Here is a 23,029-nt window from a genome sequence, read left to right as displayed (position 1 = left end):
GCGTTAAATAAACACAATTTTCGCAGCTGTCCCGCCCCCTTTTCCATTTCCTTCGCCTTGCGGTCGCTTGTTTCATAGTTTCCAATTGCCAAGAGTTCAGCGGTTGTTGTCGCAGTTTTTCCCTGTTTTTCCATTCTTTTCCCAGCGAACTTTCCACCAATTTTCCACTCTCCGTTTTCCCCAACCCGCATCTGCATCTTATGCAGCCCCTCGTGGCTGCGTTCCATTTGCTGGTTTCGGCTAACGAAAATTTTATTACAAGTTTTCTATAATCGACTTGCGGTCTGCGGTCGCCAAGAGCTGCAGTTTCCTTCACTTTCCACCCGCCCTCTGCGTTTTCTCACTCGCTATTATCGTAAAAATTCTTGTCGATAGTCCTAAACTTGTGCTAGTTTTGGCATTTGGCACTGCCATTTTTGGCAGTGCGTTTAACGAGATTTTCCAGCGAGAAGGTCTGTCTAGTTTTTATCGGTCGGATGTCATCACAATCAACGAGCTTATCGTCTCTGCAAATTGAAATCTTTCAACGAAAGATACTCTGTGCTTTTCAAGGTAATGGTGGGTAATAATCATGATTATTCATATACATTTAATAAAGTGTGTAAATATCACTCTAGACAGCAGTACATTCAGTAATAAGGCAAAACAGAAGCGTGTGTGACAGAACTTTTGAACATAAATGATCGACGTACATATGAATCATCAATCCTTCTCATCCTCCTGAACTTGGCTATGACTTATCTCGTTACTTTTGGGTCGTGTATCTCTTGATTTCTCCTCCACTCTCCTCTTTCATCCGATCCAATTTTCAACCGACTCCTAGTCAGTTAGATTGGTCACAGAATCTGCTCGCTTAGATCGCAAAAGGGTCAGTGGAGCACATTTGAATTTTATTTTAAAGCAATTGGCATTTGACAGGCGAAATCGAAATCTAAACGTTAAGTTCCCCCCTAAAAAAGGTGTTGGACACGGACGCACATACACACGCACACATTCACCTGTTCGACAAACAAGAAGTGAAAGAGGCAAAAGCCAAAATAGAAATAGAAGCAGAGACAGAAATGAAAATAGAAACGTGCTAAGTTCTTTGGACTGTTGTTGTTGCTGATTTTGTAGGCTTGTGGGTGCCCAACAACAAATTGCGGTACTCGCTTTTATCATGACAGTTACACACACACATTTACGTACAAGCGCGCGCACACACACACACACACTCGCAGTGCGGAAAACTGGAGCGTGAGGCACTTGTGTCATTTGTAATTTAAAATGAAAATGCAAAAACAACAAAGGGATATGCCAGGCAATAAGAACGGAAAAACACTCACCCACACAGAGCCACTCAAACAAAGAAGAAAGACAAAAAGGGAACAATGGGGAAATGGTGCACTGAAAGAAAAGTGTAATGGCAAACGTTGCCTTTCGAGCGATTTTTTTCTTAGGTTTTTGTAAATTCGTTGAAAGCTAACTCGCAATTCTGGCTGAAGTAAGAAATGACAAAGCCGATCATATAAAGAAACCGTTTAAAGCATACGCTATAATATGAAATGTACCCAAAAATTTCATGTTGGGAGAACTTAAATAGTTAAAAATAAAATAAGCATTAAGCACTAAAATCGTATAACAAGACTATATTATGATTTTATTTTTATACCCGTTACTCATAGAGAAAACGGTAGAAGAGAGCTTTTCCGACCATATAAAGTGTCCGTCCGTCTGTTCGCCCCAAACTCAGGAACTATGAAATTTCACGTTCGCATTCCATTAGCTGAGTAACGGGTATCTGATAGTCGGGGAACTCGACTATAGCATTCCTTCTTGTTATTTCCTTTTTTTTTTAACTCTGATATTAAAAACGCCCACGGAGAAGCACAAATCATTTTGATCCATATCAATATCATTTTTGCTAATTACGGTGAGATTATTTTTATCGTGTAGAAGTAAAGAGTGCAAAAAGCATTGAGTTGCTTCTTTGACATAAATGCTGTGCAAAAAGCTGGTAGAACACGGAAAAGGGGGGAAATCCGAGGGAGATAGACACTGATAGCCCCTCTCTCTCGCTCTGCCTCGCCCCATCCCGCTCCCTCGCTCATTTGCTGTCTTGCTCTTGGCACGCGAACAACTGTCAATTTATATGCCGTTAGCGTGCTGTCAATGAGCATGAATATGGAGTGCTGTGTGCTGCCAAGCCAAGGGCACCCCTTTTGCCACCGTACCTCCGTACCACCCAACCCCCCAACTCCCCATCCCCCATCCCCCATCCCCCATCAGTGTGTAAAACGGAAACGCATTCGTCAGTTCCATCGGAAGGCACTAAAAACTAAGGACACACTAATCAACAAACATTTACGCTGACATTGCGTGCATATTAAATAAACTGTTTACTTTGCACAGGGGCTGCCTGAATGAACACCACCCGCAGACCACCCACCTCCTCCCTTCGTCTGCGGAAAAGCCCATCGCCCTCGGAAAAGCCAAAGGCAACAGCGCAAGAGTTATTAACTGGGCCTGCCACGACGTCAACGTCAAAAGGAGCAAATGCTTATCCTGGCACCCCTTTTCGGCAGTCCCCCTCCATCATCCACGTGAATTATATTCAGCAATTTATCATTTAAAAGTTTTATGTGTTTCTATAAATTTAAGTTGCATGGCTCAAGTGTCGAGTCAGGGGTCCACGGGCGTGAGGTTAGAGGGGTAGAAGGCGAAAGGGTGACCCACCGGCGCAGGGGCGGAGCGCTATTAGTTGCAAAATAAATTGTTCCCGCACCGACCAGAAACCAAAAACAGGTTCATGTTCATGTTCGGTTCGGTTTTGGTTTAAGTTTCGGTCCTCAAAAGGAGAACACCCGCACCCGCATCGCCACCAGCCCCACCATTCCCATCCCACTTCTGGGCACTCCTTGCGGAATTTGCCGCCCTCTTGAAGGTCGAATGCCGTGCCAAGGTGAAATGGATAAATGCTTTAACATGAATTTCAATTGCCAATCGACAAATGGCCATTTGTGGGCGGCGGGTGGAAATGTGATTCGAGAATAAACACCACTTACCACAAATTGGAGAGCTTGAAGGGCACATTCATTATAAAAGCCAACTAGAATATTTACACTCGATACCTCATTGACTGAAATCAGCACTTCTACCATAGATACATATTTATACTTATAAATGATACCATTCAGCTCAAAAAAAAAGAGTGTGCCATCAGTGCGACAACACTGTGTTTTTACAGGGTATCATAGTAAGATCTCAATTCTGCAAAGTATTCAATGGCTTACAGGCCTTAATTCGAACTAAATTCAATAAATAGTACATTTTTTTATATCATTGTTATATAATCGGATTGATCTTAGCTTTAATTTTGATCTCTAATAATATACATATGTACAAATACATGTACATATATAAACAATATGCATGAAATCCATCCACATATGTAGCCCATGAAATGCATTATTTTTAACAATGGTTTCTATGCTCTGCTGTGCACTCGAAGACGCATCTGGCGCCTCGGAATGAGCTGCGGTTGCACGGAGGATGCGTGAATGGAATTGCGGTGGATTCGGCATGGTTGAACCTTTGCCGGACCAAGGAGCCGTGAGTCAAGGGAATCCAACCAGGCGACGGAATTCCAGCTTCTGGGCATCCGCACAGCAGGGCACATTATGGAAACTATTTGCCACCTAGTGGAAGATGGCAAGCGGAATGGTGTGCGGAGGTGGAAAACGTGGTGAAGTTTCCTTGCAGAGTCGGCAGAGGGACACTTCACTCTGTCGGCATGTAATTTGTTTAGTGTGTGAAAATGAAACATTTTTGTTGTCGCTGCCACTCCCCCAATCTGCTCGCGCCAGGGTTTTCTGTGTCGTCCTGGAGGACATCGTAAAACACGGCGAATGATTGATGGTTTTTCTTAACGAAGAACGGGACAAACAAATGAAACTTTTGTTTCTTGCATAATAAAATAGCGTAAACAGTGGCAAGGGGGGGGGGGTGTGTGGGGGCAGGACTCACCAGGACTGCTCAGGACTCACACACATACCAACCGAAAAGCAAAGACAGAAAAAAAGAAAACTGGGCAGAAAACAAAGAATCAACTTACTCTTAATTCCTTATACAAAAGAATTTTTCAATTTTACGCCAAAATAAGTTTGGCCATGCCAGTAATTTTTCACTCCAATGCGGGAGTGGGGCCGAAAGTGTGGGTGGCTTCAGGGCTCCAGCCCACGGTTGAGGACTAACCGAAGCCTAAGTGCATCGTAATTAGTTGTAATCATTTCGATGTACCGACGTTTTAAACCCATCCGTGGTTGCAGGGGGGGGGGGGGAATGGCCACAGGGGGTGGGATGGGGCGGCTAGAAAACCCTGCCGAGTGGCTCGACATGTTACCGAAAACCGAAAGTGTCAAAGCTTATAAACGTCAACCATAATTATGCCTGCAGGATAATTGTTTAGACACATGAGCATAATGAAAACATGACATGGCATCCTGCGAGAATCAAAATGCGCCCACCGCCAGCTACCCGCCCCCTTCACCATCACCACCTACCCACCCACACCCTGGAGTGAGCCTGTGTGCGTGTGTGTGTGTGTGTGTACTGATGTGTAAATGTTTGCTCGCACACACACTCCTATGTTTGCCGTGTGGATGGCTGTGTGTGGGTATCCTGGCTCTTGGCAACACTTGGGCAATAAACAAGCGCCCAAGGTGGCATGGACGGCGGGCCGCGGGGGATTAGCCGGGGGACGGATGTGCGGATGTGGATCTGCACGAGGATGAAATGTTGTTTTTCCCGCCCAGGAAGCGCCGGCAGTAAAAAGTACAAGGAAGCAAGCATGCGATGGCCACTATAACGAACAAAGTCTGGCGAGATGGGCAATAATAATAATTAGTACGCGGTTGCATCTCTTTTTGACTGATTTCATATACACAATTTCGTTAGGTTAGAAGTCTTAAAACGTACCAATAGAGTACAACAGAGTAATAATATAATATTCGAATCATATTCGAATACGTTGGGTGCTGACTACATGCTATGATCCTTCTGAAGAGCGCAAGTTCGTGAATTGGGCCACCGCATAAACGTAGAAAAGAGCAGCGCCGGCAGCGAGTCAAAGTTCATCCGAGGCGTGTGCTTTGATGAAAGGACGTGGGGATGTGTGTGCTGTTGTAGCCGAGTCCTCATAATACACACACACACAGGCACACATGTTACTGTTATCATTATGAATCGCATACAGGACTAATTAGTGTGTTACACTTTCATTTATTGTTCAGGGGGCGAGCGAGCTGCTATGACGAGGCTGACAACAACTCTCTTGTATAACAACCGAAATGCAAATACACACGTGCAACAGAGGCAACCATCCCCATCCCCTACCCACCAATCACACACACCATGACACAACACAACACAGCACAGCTGTGCACAGCAGAGCGCACACACACGCTCACGCACACCCACGCATGTTAAGTGTTTAACATAATAAACACGCGTATTACGAGGGAATTAACATGACATTTAACAACGCAACCGAGACAAAACCCAACGAAAGCTACAACAATTTGTTGCTGTCTGTGATTAAAAGAGCGACATTCTGAACTTTTGCTGAGTAATCCCAAAACTCCGAGTCCAGATTTTCTTTACATTCTTTTTTAAAGCGAAAATCGCTTCCGCTTCCGTCTTTGGCGGCCTGAACGGATTTCTCGCCCTTTTCGGCCAGGCTTGTCGCATTATCGTCGTCCTAGCCACTTCTATTGGATTTTATTGTTATGCTTATGTGGCACTTTTCAGTCCGGTCCCTTTATTTTCCGCGATTTTCCTCCCCGGCTCATCACATTGTCATTGCATTCCGCCATTCTGCGCAACATTTCTGGCCGCGTCCAAAGGAAGAGAGAAAGAAAAGCACTGCAAACTGTTGGCCAACTAAGTTTAAGTAGCTGCAACATAGATTCTTAGGACTTCCGCCATTCCGCGAGGCCACGACCATAGCCCAAGGATGAATCAGGATGCGGCGCACAGTGCGCCAGGATACGCCATTGCACCTCGAAATTAGCAGAAACTGGAAGCTGGAAAACTTTAATAAGGGTATTCGCAACTCGTGATTCGAGTTTCGTATATCATGGGCCAAATGTGAATGTTATGTAAAACCATAACATAACTCCATAACTTGCCATAAATAAAAATGTTTTAAAAGTTAGTTATCTGATGTATAATAATAATATTATATGGTAAAGCTAAATATTAATAATCTGCGATCTGTACTATTGGGGAACGATGAGAAGCCATGGAAAGAATTCTTGGACTATTGAACAATGAGCCCATAGTATACATCTAATTGTTTTATTTACTTATTCCAGTTTATTTTATGATTTTAATGGACAGATAATTTAATCATTTGAATGACATGCATCTATTTTAAAACCACAATTTATAGGACATCAAAACTATGTTATATTATTTCGCTTTTTAAGGAAATTGAAGTGATCAATATCACAATATCTTGATCACAATATTTTTTAATTCCAATTGGCTTCAGATCAATAACATGTTCAATTTATCATAAATAAAAATGAAGTTTATTTTATTATAGCCTTTACTCGTACAGTAAAAGGGTAAGCTAGATTCGTTGAAAAGTATGTAACAGGCGCAAGTTTGTAGACCCATGTTGCCACGCCCACTCTTACGCCCTAAGACCGCTCAAAAGTGCCACATCCACATTTTTGAAAAAACACCATAAAGCCGCCGAACCGGTCACGCCCACACTTTGGATTTTTTCTCATTTTGTTCGCCAATATCTATAGATATGCCAAAAAAATGATTAAATTTCGCGTTCGCACTAGCTGAGTAACGGGTATCTGATAGTCGGGGAACTCGACTAGAGCTTTCTCTCTTGTTTATTAGTTATACCCGTTACTTTAGTTTTGTATTCTTGTGCTAAATCTGATTGAAATCTAGCTTCACTACAGTTATTGTATCTAAGACTTTAATTGGTGAGGATAACGCAATATTAAACTCGTTTGTTTGCGCAAAACCCGTAACAGATAAAATTAAAATAAATTAATTTAGCAAGCCCCAATAATAACATCCATTTAATTTAATTAATAGCGTTACGTACATATTTTTCAATGATTTGACAACGAATCAATAACAAACTCAAACAGAACAAAAATGCCAAACGCCCCCATATGGTAATCCTATCAGGAACATTAAATAATTTATCACGAATTAAACAAATACGAGAGCATTTTTCATTAATTTTGCTGCTGTATGCGATTTGCAGTTTGAGCAGAGGATGTGTTGGCCAACCGTGGCGATCGGTGGTGAGCGGAGGAGGAGCATGTTGAGCAGCTGGACAGGAGCAATCAAAAATGCAAAATGCAAACATTGTTCGGCACTCGCAGTTAATAAATGGCGTCAAAAGGACATGTCCGCAAATATGCGTGTGTGTGAGTCGCATTGTTTTTTGATTTTATTTCAGATTTAACGAATTCCCTTTCTTCTTTGTCCTCGACGTTGAAATATGCCAGCAATGTTGATGCTTCTCCAGCCATCACCATACACCCACACCCACACCCACAGAATGCCGCCCTCAAAGCTGCGCTAATGTTGTGTGTGGATGTGGGTGTGAGTGTGAGTGTGTCTGTCTGTCCATTATGCAAATTAATTTTTGGTAACACCAACACCAAACACCTTCACTCACTCAGACCAATATTCGTAGAGGAAAAGCAGCGTTAATAGTGTTTAGGCTGCCGACAACAATAGCAACAACACCAACAATAACAACAATAGCAATAATAACGAGAACAACAGCAACAACAACAACAACAATTGAAGCGACAACAACAATGTCGGGCGCACCACAAGAATGACGACAAAGTGATGACCAAAAACGCAGTCAGCAACTTTGTTGACCATTTGAACAACAAATTTTTCCACCAACCCCACCCCCCTCCCCCCACCATTCCGACGACCATCAAGGTCCTAATGCGAGGACTATCGTCCACAGCCCGCCGCCCCACTTCCATGACCATTTTCATTTCCATTCCCGGCCCATCTGCATCTGACCAGAGAGCTGCATTGTTTTGGTATGGTTATATCGCGGGGTGCAGATGGGTAAGATGGTCAATGTGGGGCTGGACAGGTAATACCATTAAGGTCCAGGGTAATCCCTCTATGAATCGTTATCAAAAACATGGTTAAGCGACAGTTTTTGAATAGTGTACAAAGGTAGATACTCAAATGTCAGGTATGCTGGAAAAAAATTGGACAACCAAATTATGATCAAATGTTTCAAAGAACTGTTGATCGCTCATAGGAAACCATAAATTATTTTTAACAATTAGTTTTAACGTCGGTCTTGGCGAAATCATATGTGTTACCTAGTGTATTGAATGAATACTAATAGGTGCCACAGCAAAATTTATGTTTAGATATTTACTTTTTATTTTTATTTAATTTTTTCTATATAATTAAAATGCTTATTAAACTATTTTCTGACAGTTTTAACGAACGTTTTCTCACCCAGAGAGTCTTGATCCAAAGCATTCGAAAAGGACACTCTGGCGATCGCTGGAAGGTGGCTTTGCCAGCCCTGGCAAGTTGATGTGGCCGCAAAACACTCGTTCATGAATAAACTTTGCATACTTTGCAGGCATTCATGCGTGGCTATGTGTGTGTTGGTGAGGCCCCAACACCCCTAACACCATGCCATGTGTGGGTGTGTGGAGAGTTGAGTGTGTGTGTGTGTGTGTGCATGTGGTCGCCATCAAAATTGACAAAAATGCAAATTTATTTACAACTGCAGCCAGCGTCAGGGTCGAATTGACGATGACTATGGCGATGGCGATGCCACGTGAATGAATGCCAATGGCAGCTGAAGCTTTAACGTTGTTGAATGTGAGAGGGGTGTATGAGGCGGAGGAAGTGCACAAAACAACTCGGCAAAATCAACATGCAACACACGGATACAGATACGCGCCCAGATACACCCGCAGCCGCACCTGCTCACACTCACACACACACACACAGCGACACACCGAGCACATTGCACTGACAGTTGGAGCTGTCAAATGTCGCAAGTGTATTTGAAAAACGCGGCGGCGAAATGCGCAAAACATTTCGCCTGGAAATACTTGCGTGTGCACCCGCCGCATACTCTCCGTTCTTTGCGACCGTTTTTGGTGTCCTTTCCAGGGGATTTTCGCGCAAAAGGTGGGCTCCCCAAAAAGGTGACACAGATGAGTGGTCCACTTCGACCAAAGTAACCGAGTTAGGCGCACCGAAACAACTAGTTCTAAATGCGCTGATTTCTTGTTTTGTTGCCGGACTTTTCTGGTTTTGAGTCGGCTTTCATTGCTTGAGTTAGAAGGAATTCGATTATCGGTTATTTTAATTTCGTTGATGAATGTGGGTGGCATTGGGAATTTCGAAAGTTTTTTAAACTTAAAAGTCGGCATTTATTTTTTAGCATGCACTAGTCGCCATAAGTGTTTTCACAAAATAAACGCTGCATGTATTTACAACACAAAAAATATTTGTCAAAATGATACAAAGATCGGAATACTCCGGATCCAAAAATCTTATTCATAGCAAGCCATGTGTTTTTAAACGATTTGGACCATAGAATTCACTCTTTGTAGATTGATTCCAACCTCATGTCCCCAAGGCAAATACTTGGGAGTTGCAAAGCCAGAGCCATCGCGTTGTGCAAACAATGCGATTGTCGCTATGCAATCGTCCTCGGTCAATTATACCGGATGGCTCACGATAAGGAGTGGCGTACACTGCGTGGTGCAGACCACGTTTCAGACCAAAGTTGTGAAGCCCGTCAGTCGATTCCTTCGATGCCGGCGACATGTTGGCAAGCTTGAACCGTAGCACTGGCCTTTCCGCCGAACTGCTGGATCTCTACGGCCTGGTGGTTCACTTTCTGCTGAGTGGAGAGCACACCACACTGGTATACTTCAATCCCGCAGGACTCGACTGCAGTTGGGGGGTCCTGTGGCAGCGGAACCTAACTGCTCATCCGCAGATCGTGTGGCAGCGCAACTATTCATACCCGGACCTTTACTATCAGTTTAATGCGAAACTCTTGGTGCTGGCTTGCTTGCCGATGGACTCCAGAGCTGCAATTCAACTAGAGATCCTAGCCAATAGCCTAAGCCACCTGCGGACGGTGGTTCGATTGCTTATCGAAGTGGCAGGTCCTGATCAAGTAACGCTGGCCAGGCAGTATCTCTCGTTTTGTCTGCGCCGGAGCATGCTGCATGTGGAGCTGTATTTCCGTGACTACCACCACTCCCTGATCCTCTACTCCTTCCGAGCGTTTCCCAGTTTCGAGCTGGTAATGCGTTGGATTTCAGTCGGGCAAGGCGTGAAATTGTTTCTCCATAAATTGGATGATCTGAGGGGACATCGTCTGCGTGTAATTCCGGATCTCTCGCCGCCCAACACCTTCTTCTATCGCGATGCCAGGGGCGACAACCAGGTGACCGGTTACCTGTGGGACTTCTTGGCCACTTTTGCCGGTCGGCTTAATGCTGGTCTGGAGGTAGTTCGTCCCAGTTGGCGGGCAGGTTCGGCCTCTGATAGTTCCTACATGTTGGAGTACTCCGCGAAGGGCCTCATAGACGTGGGCCTGACCACCACACTGATCACGAAGTGGAATCTCTGGGCCATCCATCAGTATACCTATCCGCTATTGGTCTCCAGCTGGTGCACTATGTTGCCGGTGGAAAAACCGTTGGCAACACCAGATCTGTTCGGCCGAATCGTGTGTCCAACGTTGGCGATGACCCTGCTACTCATCATCCTCGTAACCTGGCTGGTGTTCAGGCAACTGCGTTGCCTGACACGTTTGAAGAACTCAAGACCGGCACGGATCGTGCCCCATCTGCTGACCCTGCTACTGCTAACCACCTGCAGTGCCCAACTGCTATCGCTCCTGATATTTCCGCCCTACCACGTGAGAATAGCCAGCTTCGAGGATCTCCTTCGCGGTGACCAGAAGATCCTGGGCATGCGAAACGAATTCTACAACTTTGATGGAGCTTTCCGGGCGCGGTATGCAGGTGTATTTTACCTGATTGACGATCCCAACGAGCTGTACGATCTGCGCAACCACTTCAACACAACGTGGGCCTACACCATGCCCTACATAAAGTGGCTGGTGATTAAAACCCAGCAGCGACACTTTTCCAAACCGCTTTTCCGTTGGTCTAAGGATCTCTGCTTCTTCGACTTCATGCCCACCAGCGTTATTGTGGCCCCCGATTCGATTTACTGGGAGTCCATAAAGGACTTTACCTTTCGTATCCACCAAGCAGGTCTAATGAAGCACTGGATCCGAAAGAGCTTCTACGATATGATCAAGGCCGGCAAGATGAGCATTAAGGACTATAGCGATCTGGAGACTCTTAAGCCCCTGAATATCGGGGACTTGGAGATCGTCTGGCGGGTCTGTGGAGCAGCCATCGCAGTAGCGTCTGCGATTTTCATAATGGAGCTGTTGTACTTTTACATTAACGTATTTTTCAATAGCTTGTAAGGTATTTCTTGAAATAAATGTTAGCAAATGTTTAGCCAGAAAGGCTTTAGGTCCCTTCATTTAATTATATATTCGAAGAGTGTAGCTATTAATGCAAATTGTCTTTACTATAATAATAAATAATAAATATTTTCTTTATAATATAAAACAATATGTAATTTTCTTACTAATGAACACTTCAATATATGTATGTACAATATATAAGTTTCATTGCTGTCGTAAAATGCTATTAATATATAAAACTTAAATGCGCAGTGTAATTGCCGCTACAAATTGTATTTTTGTCTTACAATAAATATTATTCATTGCAAAAACTTTTGCATTCAGAATCCTTGGAAATCTGTTGGGTTAAGCCTGGGAAACTACAATAGTTAAAGTTCATGGGGTAAATTGGCTTAGGCAAATAATATATGGGACTGTGGAACAAGAAAACGGAAAGAAAACTTGACGTCGAGATACAGTAAAATTAGCTCTGTTTGTTTTCCTTCAAACGCAACGAAAAGCGATTAAGTGAAAAGTTCAGTACGCTTCGGAAAAGCGGCGTTTGGCGGTGAATGTCTTCTGCTCGATTTGCTGGCAGCGGCAGCATTCAAATTGTGTTTGCATTCGTCTGGAACAGAGGGAAAACTTTTATTCTGTTTTCTATTTTACTTTACTGCTGGTGCACGCTCAAGGTCGTCGGGGAAAAGGCGGCGCGTCAATTGGAAAATGGCCAGCCAAAAGGTCCCTTAATGCCGTACTTTAAATTGGCGCTTTCTTGCGGCCACATGCCGTACATATGTATGGTTCATACATACGAGTACAGCAGCCAGCTCTGTACATTAACTGCCGATATTCAATGTCGACCGCCGTCCAAGTTCTCGTCCTTGTCGTCCTTGTCGTACTTGTCGCCTTCGTCGAGCTTCTCCTCCCCCGTGCTGCCGGAAGTGGCGATGATAACACCCCAGAAAGGAAATGAACACTTTTTGGGCAATGGGGCGCGATGGAGTTACTGCAAACAACAACGTAAGCAACTCACGAGAGCAACAACATCGCCGAATGGCTATATATATATATTCACTCCACATAACAATGAATAGGGAATACTCTTCTTATTGATCGCTGTTAAGCGAGTTTCGCGTGCTTGGACTTAAGATTGAAACTGTATTTAACTAAATAATTAAACCAAAAAGGTAACTAAATATACATATATCATTTATTTGAACTGTGTGAAAAGTGGTCGATATAAGTTGACAACTTTGAATACAGTGTATTCGGTGGCTGGGACTTCTCTTGCTCCACCGCCCCATTCGTTGTCGGTTGTCTTCTCCTGTGACCTCTGCCATCCACAACCTCAATCCATACACACACACACACCCACTCACCATACCCCCCCCCCAACCCCTCCTACACCACCAATCCTTTCGTCTGCAGCCTTTGGGCGTAAATTTTATTGAGGTCGAATTGAAAATGTGGCCAAGTGGTCGAAAGGCCTCGAAGGGGGATGAAAGGTGCATTGTGCAGGGGTGGGCGAAATGAAGGGCGTGACCGAAGGGGGCGGGGCAAGGCGGAGGCTGTTGTCTGAGAGCAGCAGCAACAATAACAACAACAACATCAACAACAACAACAACAACAAGCGAGGACAAATGTAACGAAAAATTAAAAGCATTTTATGTGCAAATGGCAAATGGCGCGCGGTGTTTAAAACGAATGCGAAATATGGTAACACGCGATTTGGCGGCCCCAGCTGACAACTCCGCCTACCTCCACCTCCCATTCCGCGGGACTTCACCACCCACCCAACCGGCAGAGGCACCGCCCCTCCACCGCCGCGGCCATCACAGTGCGTATAATTTATGTGGCATTTAATGAAAACGGAATTGAAATTTAGTGCGAATTTATTAAATGATTTTAAATTGATGTTGGCCTGTTGGCCCCCAGCCGAAAAACATTTAAATTATTGGCCGGGTGAGGATGAGCTTTGAGGTTGATGATGACAGCCGCGCTGCGAAAGTTCGTGGGGCGGAAGTTCGTGGGGCGGATCAGCGCTTGTTGCTGTTTCAGCGAGTCGAATCGAAGATAATTGCATTTCGAAAAATGTACAAAATGTACGACTATGAGAGCCCGGTAAGTTATTTAACACACAAAAAGTTATATTATCAAATAGCTTTAAAGAAAACTCATCATATTAAGTTAAGTGCCTACAATTGTCTAAAACTTAAAAGTCTAGTAGCTCATGACCTGCTACTTGCTACCAATAGCAAATTAGTTGTAATTGAAACAAGTAATTTGGTTTGCATAGCTTCCTAAATTGGGGCTGCGAATTTTCGAACGGCTAATTAAGCGTAATTCATCAACTCGGATAACAATAAACGGAAGTGGGAGGCGCCACTTGGGGGTGGGGCACATGCAATTCGACGATGGTCAGAGGCATACCAAAAACAAAATGCCAACTGCACTAAATGTGAAAATTGCGCATTAATTAAATATAAAGCGAGAGGAGACCGTGTTGTTTGTTGAAAAGGTGCTCCAAGTGTGGAACACTGACAACCATATTGGGAAGATCCTAATCTTCACCCAAACTCAGCGCATTGAGAGCAAAGGCCGAATGAGTAAACGCGAAATAAAAAGTCTTGAGCCGAGCGTCCGAACACGAAGAAGTTTTATTTGAAACTGAAACTGATACACATAAAAATGCCAGCTTCATGCGGCTGCTTATTTACTAATATATATACATACATACAGTTCATGTGTATGTATGTATGTTCTCATACAGAATTACATATGCACATGTGCAAATGGCCTATATTCAACAGACCGCGCATCATTAGAGTCGCACAATTAATGCGAATATTGTTGCACATGCAACTCACTCTGCGCCACGTGAAAAAAACCGCACAAGGTAAACTTTTGGCCCAAATGGCCAATGCTCCTGTTTGCGGCTCGTGTGTGCAATTAAATTGTATAATTTTACAAAATTAACAAGCAAACAGAGTGAAAAATTGGAAAATCTCTCTGCAAACAAACGGTTAACATATGTGCGGCAGTGGCGATGTCCTGTGTGCGTCCTTCTTGCATTAATCACGCGCATTGCACCCGAATCGGAATAATTTCAGGTGTTATTAATTTAAAAAAAAAAATACGCCCTTAATTATTCACATAAATAATGTAAGCCCCCGGACGGACGGACGAAAAGCGTGGGCGGAACAAAATACTGCTCATTATTCACATTTGTCGAGCATTCTATCAAACTCGAATTGCAATGATTCGAAGGACCTCGAAAATGAGATACATGACCCGAAAAGATCAGCTGCAATCGGTTGATTTTACAGTCGCTCCTCGTCTATAAGGTTAATTAAAATCGGTAAATTTATCTGAAAAGGTCCCTAGCAAACAACTAATTACAAGTTTACACCTTGGTATGTTTATATATTCCAAGTGCTTGAATTGCATTGAGATCTGTTTTATTACCTAGAAATATGCCTGCGGCGATCTTATCGATTTGGGTGTAAATACCTTTCCATTTCCATTTTAAGATTAAATAATGATACCATCAATTTTTTATTGCAACAATTAATTGTTCATTGATTGCAGTACCTTTATGCCCGGCCAAAGGGCCTGCCACAATTCATGGGCCGTAAAAAGGACATGAATAATAAAGTCGGACTGCAAACTGCTCACTTACTTTTTCAGGTCGAGTTGGCTGAATCATTAAATCCGTCTGCGGCCTGTTGACAGCACTTATGCCTCATCATCGCCATCATTCGCATCATCATAACCGACTCGATCGCATTGTGGCGAAATTTTTGGGGGCTGTGAAAAGCGGGGAGTGGAAAGTGAAAATCGGCCAACAAGTTACCCAACGTGGGTGAAAATAAAGACCGCAGCGCCAACAATGACAACAATTGACCAACCGACCGACTGGGGGTGTGAACAATCCCCTGCGAACATCGCTAACGTACCCCCCCCCCCCCGCAGGATACCCTGCACCGCCCACTGGACTTCCCTTTTAATTCCGAAAATACCGCCAAACGCTGCCGCAAAATGTGAGTTATTAAAATTGTGCAATATTTGTTCCCATTTTGCAATTCCGTTTGCCGCCGCCGTCGCCGCTTGCCGCGTTCCCCCTGAAATGCCATTTTTCTTGGTCCACTATTTTCTTTTTATTGTTATTTGCATTTGCTGTCGGCTTTTGTGCACTTTCTTACTTTTCTTTTCCTTTTTTTGCAGACTGCACTCCAGGTCGAAGGGGCGGATAAGCGCAAGTCGGCCCAGTTTTTATCAGTTTTTTCTGTTTCCGCATTCGGTGAGCCTAAATATGTTTTGTGTCCTCGTTTGAATGCCCAGCTCTGCAGTGGAAATAAAGCCGCACAGTAACTATGCGACTGCGTCAAGATCGTAGATCGCAAGTCCAGAAAAAGATTGCCAAATATAGATTATAAGGCCAACCCCTTTAAATAATTATGGTCAACTATAAAGTATAAGGTAACAGATTTCAGCAGCCTAGTTTTAAGACTTTTCTCATCTTGCAACAGAATCTTTATCATCTTATCATCCTTTTACTTCAACAAAAAAATGGAAATAAGATTTGATTTTTAACACGGTGTTAGACGGACTTTACTAATTGATAGATACTCTGACCCTTACTTACTAAAGTACGGCGACAATCTACTTACCCAATTTAGGGGATACAAAAGATCCACTTTGATAAGGGCTGATGAGAGCTTAATGGGGGAACAGAGCCAAGCCACAGTGATTACTCGCATCCACGACCCGCCGCCACGCTGCAACAAAAACCAGACAGACCGAGAATGGGGAATGCAACAATTTTTATTTGTTCTCGCTTGGCCATGTCGCTCAAACGTTTTGGTTGACATCCCATCAACGTGGCTGTCTGGATTTGGGTGTTTGGTATTTGGAATTTGGCCCCTGGCTGACTTCTATTGGCGGCACACACACATATGTGCTGCTCCAGTGTGTGAGTGTTCGGGCATTCATTATTGCTCCCTCCATTTCCCACTGTATCTGTATCTGTATTTGTATCTGTATCTGTATCTGTATCTGTATATGTATCTGTATCTGTATCTGTATCTATATCTGTATCTGTATCTGTATCTGTATCTGTATCTGTATCTGTATCTGTATCTGTATCTGTATCTGTATCTGTATCTGTATCTGTATCTGTATCTGTATCTGTATCTGTATTTGTATCTGTATCTGTATCTGTATCTGTATCTGTATCTGTATCTGTATCTGTATCTGTATCTGTATCTGTATCTGTATCTGTATCTGTATCTGTATCTGTATCTGTATCTGTATCTGTATCTGTATCTGTATCTGTATCTGTATCTGTATCTGTATCTGTATCTGTATCTGTATCTGTATCTGTATCTGGATCTGTATCTGTATCTGTATCTGTATCTGTATCTGTATCTGTATCTGTATCTGTATCTGTATATGTATCTGTATCTGTATCTGTATCTGTATCTGTATCTGTATCTGTATCTGTATCTGTATCTGTATCTGTATCTGTATCTGTATCTGTATCTGTATCTGTATCTGTATCTGTATCTGTATCTGTATCTGTATCTGTATCTGTATCTGTATCTGTATCTGTATCTGTATCTGTATCTGTATCTGTATCTGTATCTGTATCTGTATCTGTATCTGTATATGTATCTGTATCCGTATGTGTAAAAGTATCTGTATCTGTATCTGTATCTGTATCTGTATCTGTAAAAGTATCTGTATCTGTATCTGTATATGTATCTGTATCTGGATCTGGATCTGGATCTGTATCTGTATCTGTATCTGTATCTGTATCTGTATCTGTATCTGTATCTGTATCTGTATCTGGATCTGTATCTGTATCTGTATCTGTATCTGTATTTGCGCCTGTATCTTCCTGCTGTTTCCTCCGTCTCGGTTTTATTTCTGCTGCTGCATTGTGGCACTTATTAAAAATTTTCTGGTATTTTTTCTGGGTTTTTGTTACAGCAGGAACCTTGGAGCCTTTGTCTGTCCACCAAAATCACCCACAGTATGGGTGATGGGCGGTGGGTAGTGGGTGGTAAGCGGTAGTTGGTAGGTGGTGAGCGGTTGTTGCTTTGCGAGGGAGTGGGGTTGTGGTGGCACGGCTAGAAAAGAGAAGGAATCTTCTTTTGTTTATTTATCTTTTCGCTCGGTTTCGAATAACAAATCCTTTTGGCTTTACACATATTATGTGGTGGCAGCCGAGCAACACAGCCGCAGCCCCCGGCAAGCCCACTGTCATTGTGCAACGTGCAGGCTGCAGCCGTTGCAGTTGACTCCACTTTTGTCAAACGTATTGTTTTAAGCTGAACCGAGCCCCTCATTCGCGGTGAGGGGTGGAGAGCCCAAGCCGATCCCAATTCGTTCTGCTGCCGGTTTTTTCTTCTTTTCACTCGGCGCTTTCCCCGTGGTTTCCACTGCGTGTTTCTTTCCTGTCAGTCCTTCCCTTTTTTATTGTTGCCGCAGATTGTCATAGATACAGATGCTAACGGTCTGCTCTTCCCCCTCTTCCATCATTTAACCCTTTTTTTCTGCGCCTCTGCCCGCCTTAGATACATTTTATTGTTTTTGCTGTGGCGCTTCTTCATCAATCTTGGTTCTTTTTTATGCTTTCTCTCGAGGGACGTTGGATGAGGGGGGCGGAAGAGGGGATAGGCAGATTTCTATTGTCATTGTCGCGTTTGCCTCGCATCTAACAACAATTTCGCATTCATTGTTGTTGTCTAACTGCATAAATGTCAGCATCAGGCCATTGTCTCAGCTCGCAAGGGCTGCGCTGGTTCCCAAACTCATTACAACATCATCGTCATCATCGTTACTACCATTATCATCGGCGAGGTGCGCGCTTAGCAACCACAATATATCTTAAAGACTTCGACCTTTTAGCTTTATATCAAACATTGTTAACAAGTCGCGCAAAGTCTTAAGTTACAGATACTTTTGGGAAAATATATTAAGAACTTTAACTTTTACATATTTAAAAATGATATAGAATACTCGTTCTTTCTATCTTATATTTTTCCTATTACCTTCTACCACAGAAAGGATTAAAGCAATTTCTTTTTTATCTAATTGAGATGGTCCACCAAGTGTATGAAAATTGAAAAGAAAGTTTTCTAAATAATAAAAAATTATAAATTTCGAAAACATGCTTTACCACCTGCAGGGCGCAAATCTATTTTGCTGAGGAATGTCCGGGACAGCGTTCTTCGATCGGGCTTAGGTTGCAAGCCGATTTAGAATGGCCGCCTTATCGTGCCAGTACGGCCACACTGGCAGAAAGTGTGCCTTCTAAGCAGCTTTGTTCACATTTCCTTCTTGGCGACTTTTGCTGCCTCACCCAACGAACTTCGCCGGGGATTCCCCGGTCAGGGTGATTGTTACGGCCAAATACGAAGCGCAGCAGGCGGAGAGGCAAAAGGGCTTAAGCCTGTCAAACTGTTGCACCTTAAATTGCGACTCTTATTCCCCGGGTCCCGGCTGTCGACTCTTGGTTCCTGAGTCCCACGATACCAGGGTCCCAGGTTTCTCTGGCCAGGCTCTTATCGCGTCGCCAGTCCGCTCTTCACGCTCCAGAAGCGAAACCGGATGTGACATCCTTTTAAAGTCGGAAGTACTTATGCTTAAGAGTGCGTCCACCAGCGACGACGGCGTCGCCAGTCCTTCGGCCCTTTAGTCCTTTAGGCGTCCTGCCCCCCTGGCTGTCAACCTGAAATTCCGTCCACCCTGCCACCGCGAACTCCACTTCCCCACCATCCTCTCGTCGGCTGTCTTGCGTCATTTTTGTGCTACTTAAAAATTGTTGGCAACATTAAAAACGACATCAGCTGTCCCTGTAGCCCTGCACCGCCATTCCGATCCCATTCCCTCCTGGTCCTCATTTTTCGTCCTTTCTTTCTACGCCCACATTTTGGACGAGGGCCGGGCCAATATGATGTTCTCTGTTGCAAATACATCATTTTGGACGAAGGCTGACGATCCTGAAACAGTTAATTCACTAAGAAGGCGAACAAAGTTACTGATGGAATCGGGATCAGTGAAGTTAAATTCAAATATCATTTCATTAATTTGCTTAGTATATGTTTATATAATTAGGGCAATAAATATACAAAGTAATGAATAATAGTTATGCTGTGGGAAAATACCTAAAAGTTATTATTCAACAGATAGGTTACTCTCTAAAATTTGACATGATCCATCTTCGTTGTTTTAGTCGTTAGAGTATAGTAAAGTCGAAAGTACATTAATTTGCTACATTTATATAGAATTGAAAAAAAGCAAGAGAGAATGCTACAGTCGAGTTTCCCGACTATCAAATACCCGTTACTCAACTAGTGGAATGCGAACGCGAACCTTTATAATTTTCTCGAAGTTAATTCGGATAGACAGACCTAGATCAACTGGGCTATTGATCCTGATCAAGAATACATATACTTGATATGGTCGAAAACGCTTTATTCTACCTATTATATACTTTTCAACGAATCTAGAATATTATTTTACTCTACGAGTAACGAGATTGAACATGGAATTGCAGTGGCTACTTATAAAATTTATTATAATTCATTACAATGGCTTATTGACTTATTTTTTTTTACCAAATATACGTGGCTTTATGATATTAAAAAAAAATATTTTTAATACCTTTATGTTTTTTATTAATTAACTTTATTAACTGTTGGTGAATTTCCTTTTTTTTTTAGACTATTCGTAATCCTATCAAAAATGGAGCTGTACAATAAACTTATTTATAAAATCAGATAATGATTATATTATTGTTGGTTTATCAACTAGCTAGGTATTGGCAGTTCGATGATATTATTTGGTCAGCCCACTGTACGTGCTTATGTACCCATTCCAGATCGACCAAAACGCCAACACTCCTGCCCAGCTCCTGCCCAGCTCCTGACCAAATCGCTTAACACCCGCCACTCGAACTTCGAACAGCATTCGGCGCTGTCTTTACGGCTATTTAAGTGCCGCGGTCCCAGCCGGAATGCCGGAATGGAATGCCAGTCCTGTTCAGCTCAGTTCAGTTCAGTTTGGTTCGGGTCCGTTCAGCCCGAGTGGTCGTGATCCAAGGATTCCCGACTCCGATTCCGATTCCTGCCGGTTGCCACGTATTTATTGGAAACAGACACGCGACCGCTGCATATTTTATAAGCGCTAATGTCAGACGCGTTGGAAGTTCCCGCAAGGCCCCCGGTGCCACCAAGAAGCCGCCAAAGAGCCCCAGGAACTGGCAGGACACCCGAAGCTTTCGGGGCTCTCGTTACAAATTGTAATAAACCTGCACATCCGCTGCCATTAAGTGACTTCTAATCAACTTTATGGCATCATTTTTTCAGCAGCCAGGCGAGAGTCCAGGTGTTAATGATTCAATAACATTAGCCTTTGATAGCCGCTGGCGTTTGCGAGACAACCACCGACATTAACGTGGTTACCTTCGCTTTTTTGAGTTTTTTTTTCTTCTCCTTATTTTTATAGCGGCAAGAGGACAGCTCCGAATGGCTGAGGCTGGTCAATTGTTGCGTGACTTTCAATTTGTTAAACATTTTCGCCCCTAATGGGAACAGTCGGTTGACGGGTGGGTGGATGTCGGTGGATGTGGATGGGTGTCCTTAATGTATGCCATGATTTTTGCCTTTAAACCTAATCAATTTGCCTGTCTGGTGACACTGCCACCGACCGGAAGCTGAAGCTCACCCGCTCCGAGGCACAAGTCCGGACATTAAAAGCAGTCATTAACTTTTAAATGAAGCAACGGAAACAAGATAAGCACGTGAGGTGGGTGGCGAGCCCGCGACCCCCTGATCCTGAACCGAGTCCGACTCACCCCAACCCCCCCCCCCCCACACACACTCACACAGCCCACTGCCACGCCCACCACGTCGCCGCAACCAAATGACCCATAATTATTCAATAAGAAATAATAAAGTGTGGGACAGAGGAAGTCGCAACGAAAACGGGGGGCACATATTTTCACTGATGGACACGCCAAGGCTCAAAGGATGCGGGGAAAATGGGGAATTGGGATTTTGAGGGTACACTGCAAAAAGAACCCAAAGGTCGTGAGCTCAGCAAATTAAACACACTTGGTGTGTCTGCATAAGACATTTTAAAAAGTCTTTTGTGATAAAGACAAAAAAAAACGTTGTATTTTAAGATTACAGAGCTTGGCTTAAAATATTTGTAATACCACCTGTTACATTACCTACTGAAAAGAAATATAAACTAGATTTGATTTCGTTTCTTAGTTTTATTTGTTCCGTGTAACTGGTATTTGTTGACGTTGACTCGGGCCAAATGATTGTTGCGTGACTGGCAAGTTTTTTTTCAATAAAAATTCCTTAATTTGCCAAGCCATAAGGTCCTCCGAACGCCCGCTGACCCGTGACCCCTGAACTCCGCCCTGCGGCCCTGCGGCAATGTTGTCGCTGTTAAGTAGTTACATTTTGTAGCGATTTGCCCGACCACACCAACCAATATAGCATCAAACACAAGGGACGGCACGAAAAAATAAGGATTTCGATGGGGGCAGGGGCCAAGTTTGTTGATTTCCGAACATCAAATTATAGCCGTGAAAGTCGTGAACTCACATTCTATTTTCGAGGGCAGGGGAATGAGAAAAGTGACTGATTGGGGACTGGTACTGAATCTCGATAATTTGCCCACAAGTGAGTGACCCTCGCTCTCTAGAGCCATGGAATAGTTGTTGTGTTAAAATATATTAAATTTATACATCGAATTTATAGAAAGAAGATGCCTTATCATTTTCAAGAATTTTAATATTACCTAAAAGAACCAACACCACACCGCCTCAGCTATCATATATCCGTTACTAAGCTCACAAATTTTAAAATATGTTGGTTTTCTGCCGTCGTTGATATTTCTAATCATCCAATTTAAAAGTTCTTCAGATCATATTTAAAATAACAAACAAAATTTAATTTAAAAAAAAAACCCAAAGTTTATAACATAACATCGTCTCGGCTACTGATCCTTATCAAAAATATATATATTTTTTATGCGGTATTACCTGTTATTTATATTTTAAATGTATTGCACATATGTATACACGGATATGTGAAGTGGTTCACTCGTTTTTTACGACAAAGAAAGCCTTCAATGATATTCCTTTATTACCTACCGTATGTTTAAAAGTCCAATTCGAAAAATAACAGAATTCAACAAACTAACACAGTTTTACTTCTGAATTGGAATTAAAACTAGAATAATAATGAACACCAAACCCAACCCGTGATTTGCCTAGATGCCGCAAACTTACAACAATTCCGATTAGTTACATGCCCCATAACCCAAACGCTATCAACCGAGAGTCATATTCCAAATTGTATGGTTTTTAACACGCATCTTTTGGTACCTCCGGTCCAAAGGTTTGGGAAACCGGAATCCGGGGACGGAGCTCACTAATTATATGATGTGCTGTCATCTGTTTCGAATGGGAGATGTTTA

General features: G+C 43.1%; 1 protein-coding gene and 5 long non-coding RNA genes across 6 annotated transcripts, besides 4 other annotated features; all 6 read left to right on the top strand.

Annotated features, from left to right (window-relative positions):
- Positions 1-1,750: 1,750 nt before the first annotated feature.
- Positions 1,751-1,817: a mobile genetic element.
- A 3,459-nt stretch (positions 1,818-5,276) lies between these two features.
- lncRNA:CR45511 (long non-coding RNA:CR45511) lies at positions 5,277-5,714 on the top strand. The gene has a single exon (NR_123984.1). It is a non-coding gene; the product is annotated as a long non-coding RNA:CR45511 (long non-coding RNA).
- Positions 5,715-6,765: 1,051 nt separating this feature from the next.
- Positions 6,766-6,888: a mobile genetic element.
- A 783-nt stretch (positions 6,889-7,671) lies between these two features.
- lncRNA:CR45510 (long non-coding RNA:CR45510) lies at positions 7,672-8,039 on the top strand. Its single transcript, NR_123983.1, has one exon. It is a non-coding gene; the product is annotated as a long non-coding RNA:CR45510 (long non-coding RNA).
- An 807-nt stretch (positions 8,040-8,846) lies between these two features.
- Positions 8,847-9,142, top strand: lncRNA:CR45509 (long non-coding RNA:CR45509). Its single transcript, NR_123982.1, has one exon. It is a non-coding gene; the product is annotated as a long non-coding RNA:CR45509 (long non-coding RNA).
- A 708-nt stretch (positions 9,143-9,850) lies between these two features.
- On the top strand, positions 9,851-11,542 carry Ir20a (Ionotropic receptor 20a; the record flags this gene model as incomplete). The annotated part of the gene is made up of 1 exon (NM_134612.1): positions 9,851-11,542. One exon carries the CDS (start codon positions 9,851-9,853, stop codon positions 11,540-11,542), a length of 1,692 nt encoding a protein of 563 aa, NP_608456.1.
- A 2,486-nt stretch (positions 11,543-14,028) lies between these two features.
- Positions 14,029-14,339: a mobile genetic element.
- Positions 14,340-19,832: 5,493 nt separating this feature from the next.
- Positions 19,833-20,043: a mobile genetic element.
- Positions 20,044-20,316: 273 nt separating this feature from the next.
- lncRNA:CR45508 (long non-coding RNA:CR45508) lies at positions 20,317-20,813 on the top strand. The gene has a single exon (NR_123981.1). It is a non-coding gene; the product is annotated as a long non-coding RNA:CR45508 (long non-coding RNA).
- A 381-nt stretch (positions 20,814-21,194) lies between these two features.
- lncRNA:CR45507 (long non-coding RNA:CR45507) lies at positions 21,195-21,668 on the top strand. Its single transcript, NR_123980.1, has one exon. It is a non-coding gene; the product is annotated as a long non-coding RNA:CR45507 (long non-coding RNA).
- Positions 21,669-23,029: the final 1,361 nt, after the last annotated feature.

The sequence above is a fragment of the Drosophila melanogaster genome, chromosome X (genome assembly GCF_000001215.4).
Source record: "Drosophila melanogaster chromosome X".
NCBI lineage: Eukaryota > Metazoa > Arthropoda > Insecta > Diptera > Drosophilidae > Drosophila > Drosophila melanogaster.
Note: the sequence above shows the minus strand (reverse complement) of the source record. Positions and strands in the feature narration are given on the sequence as shown.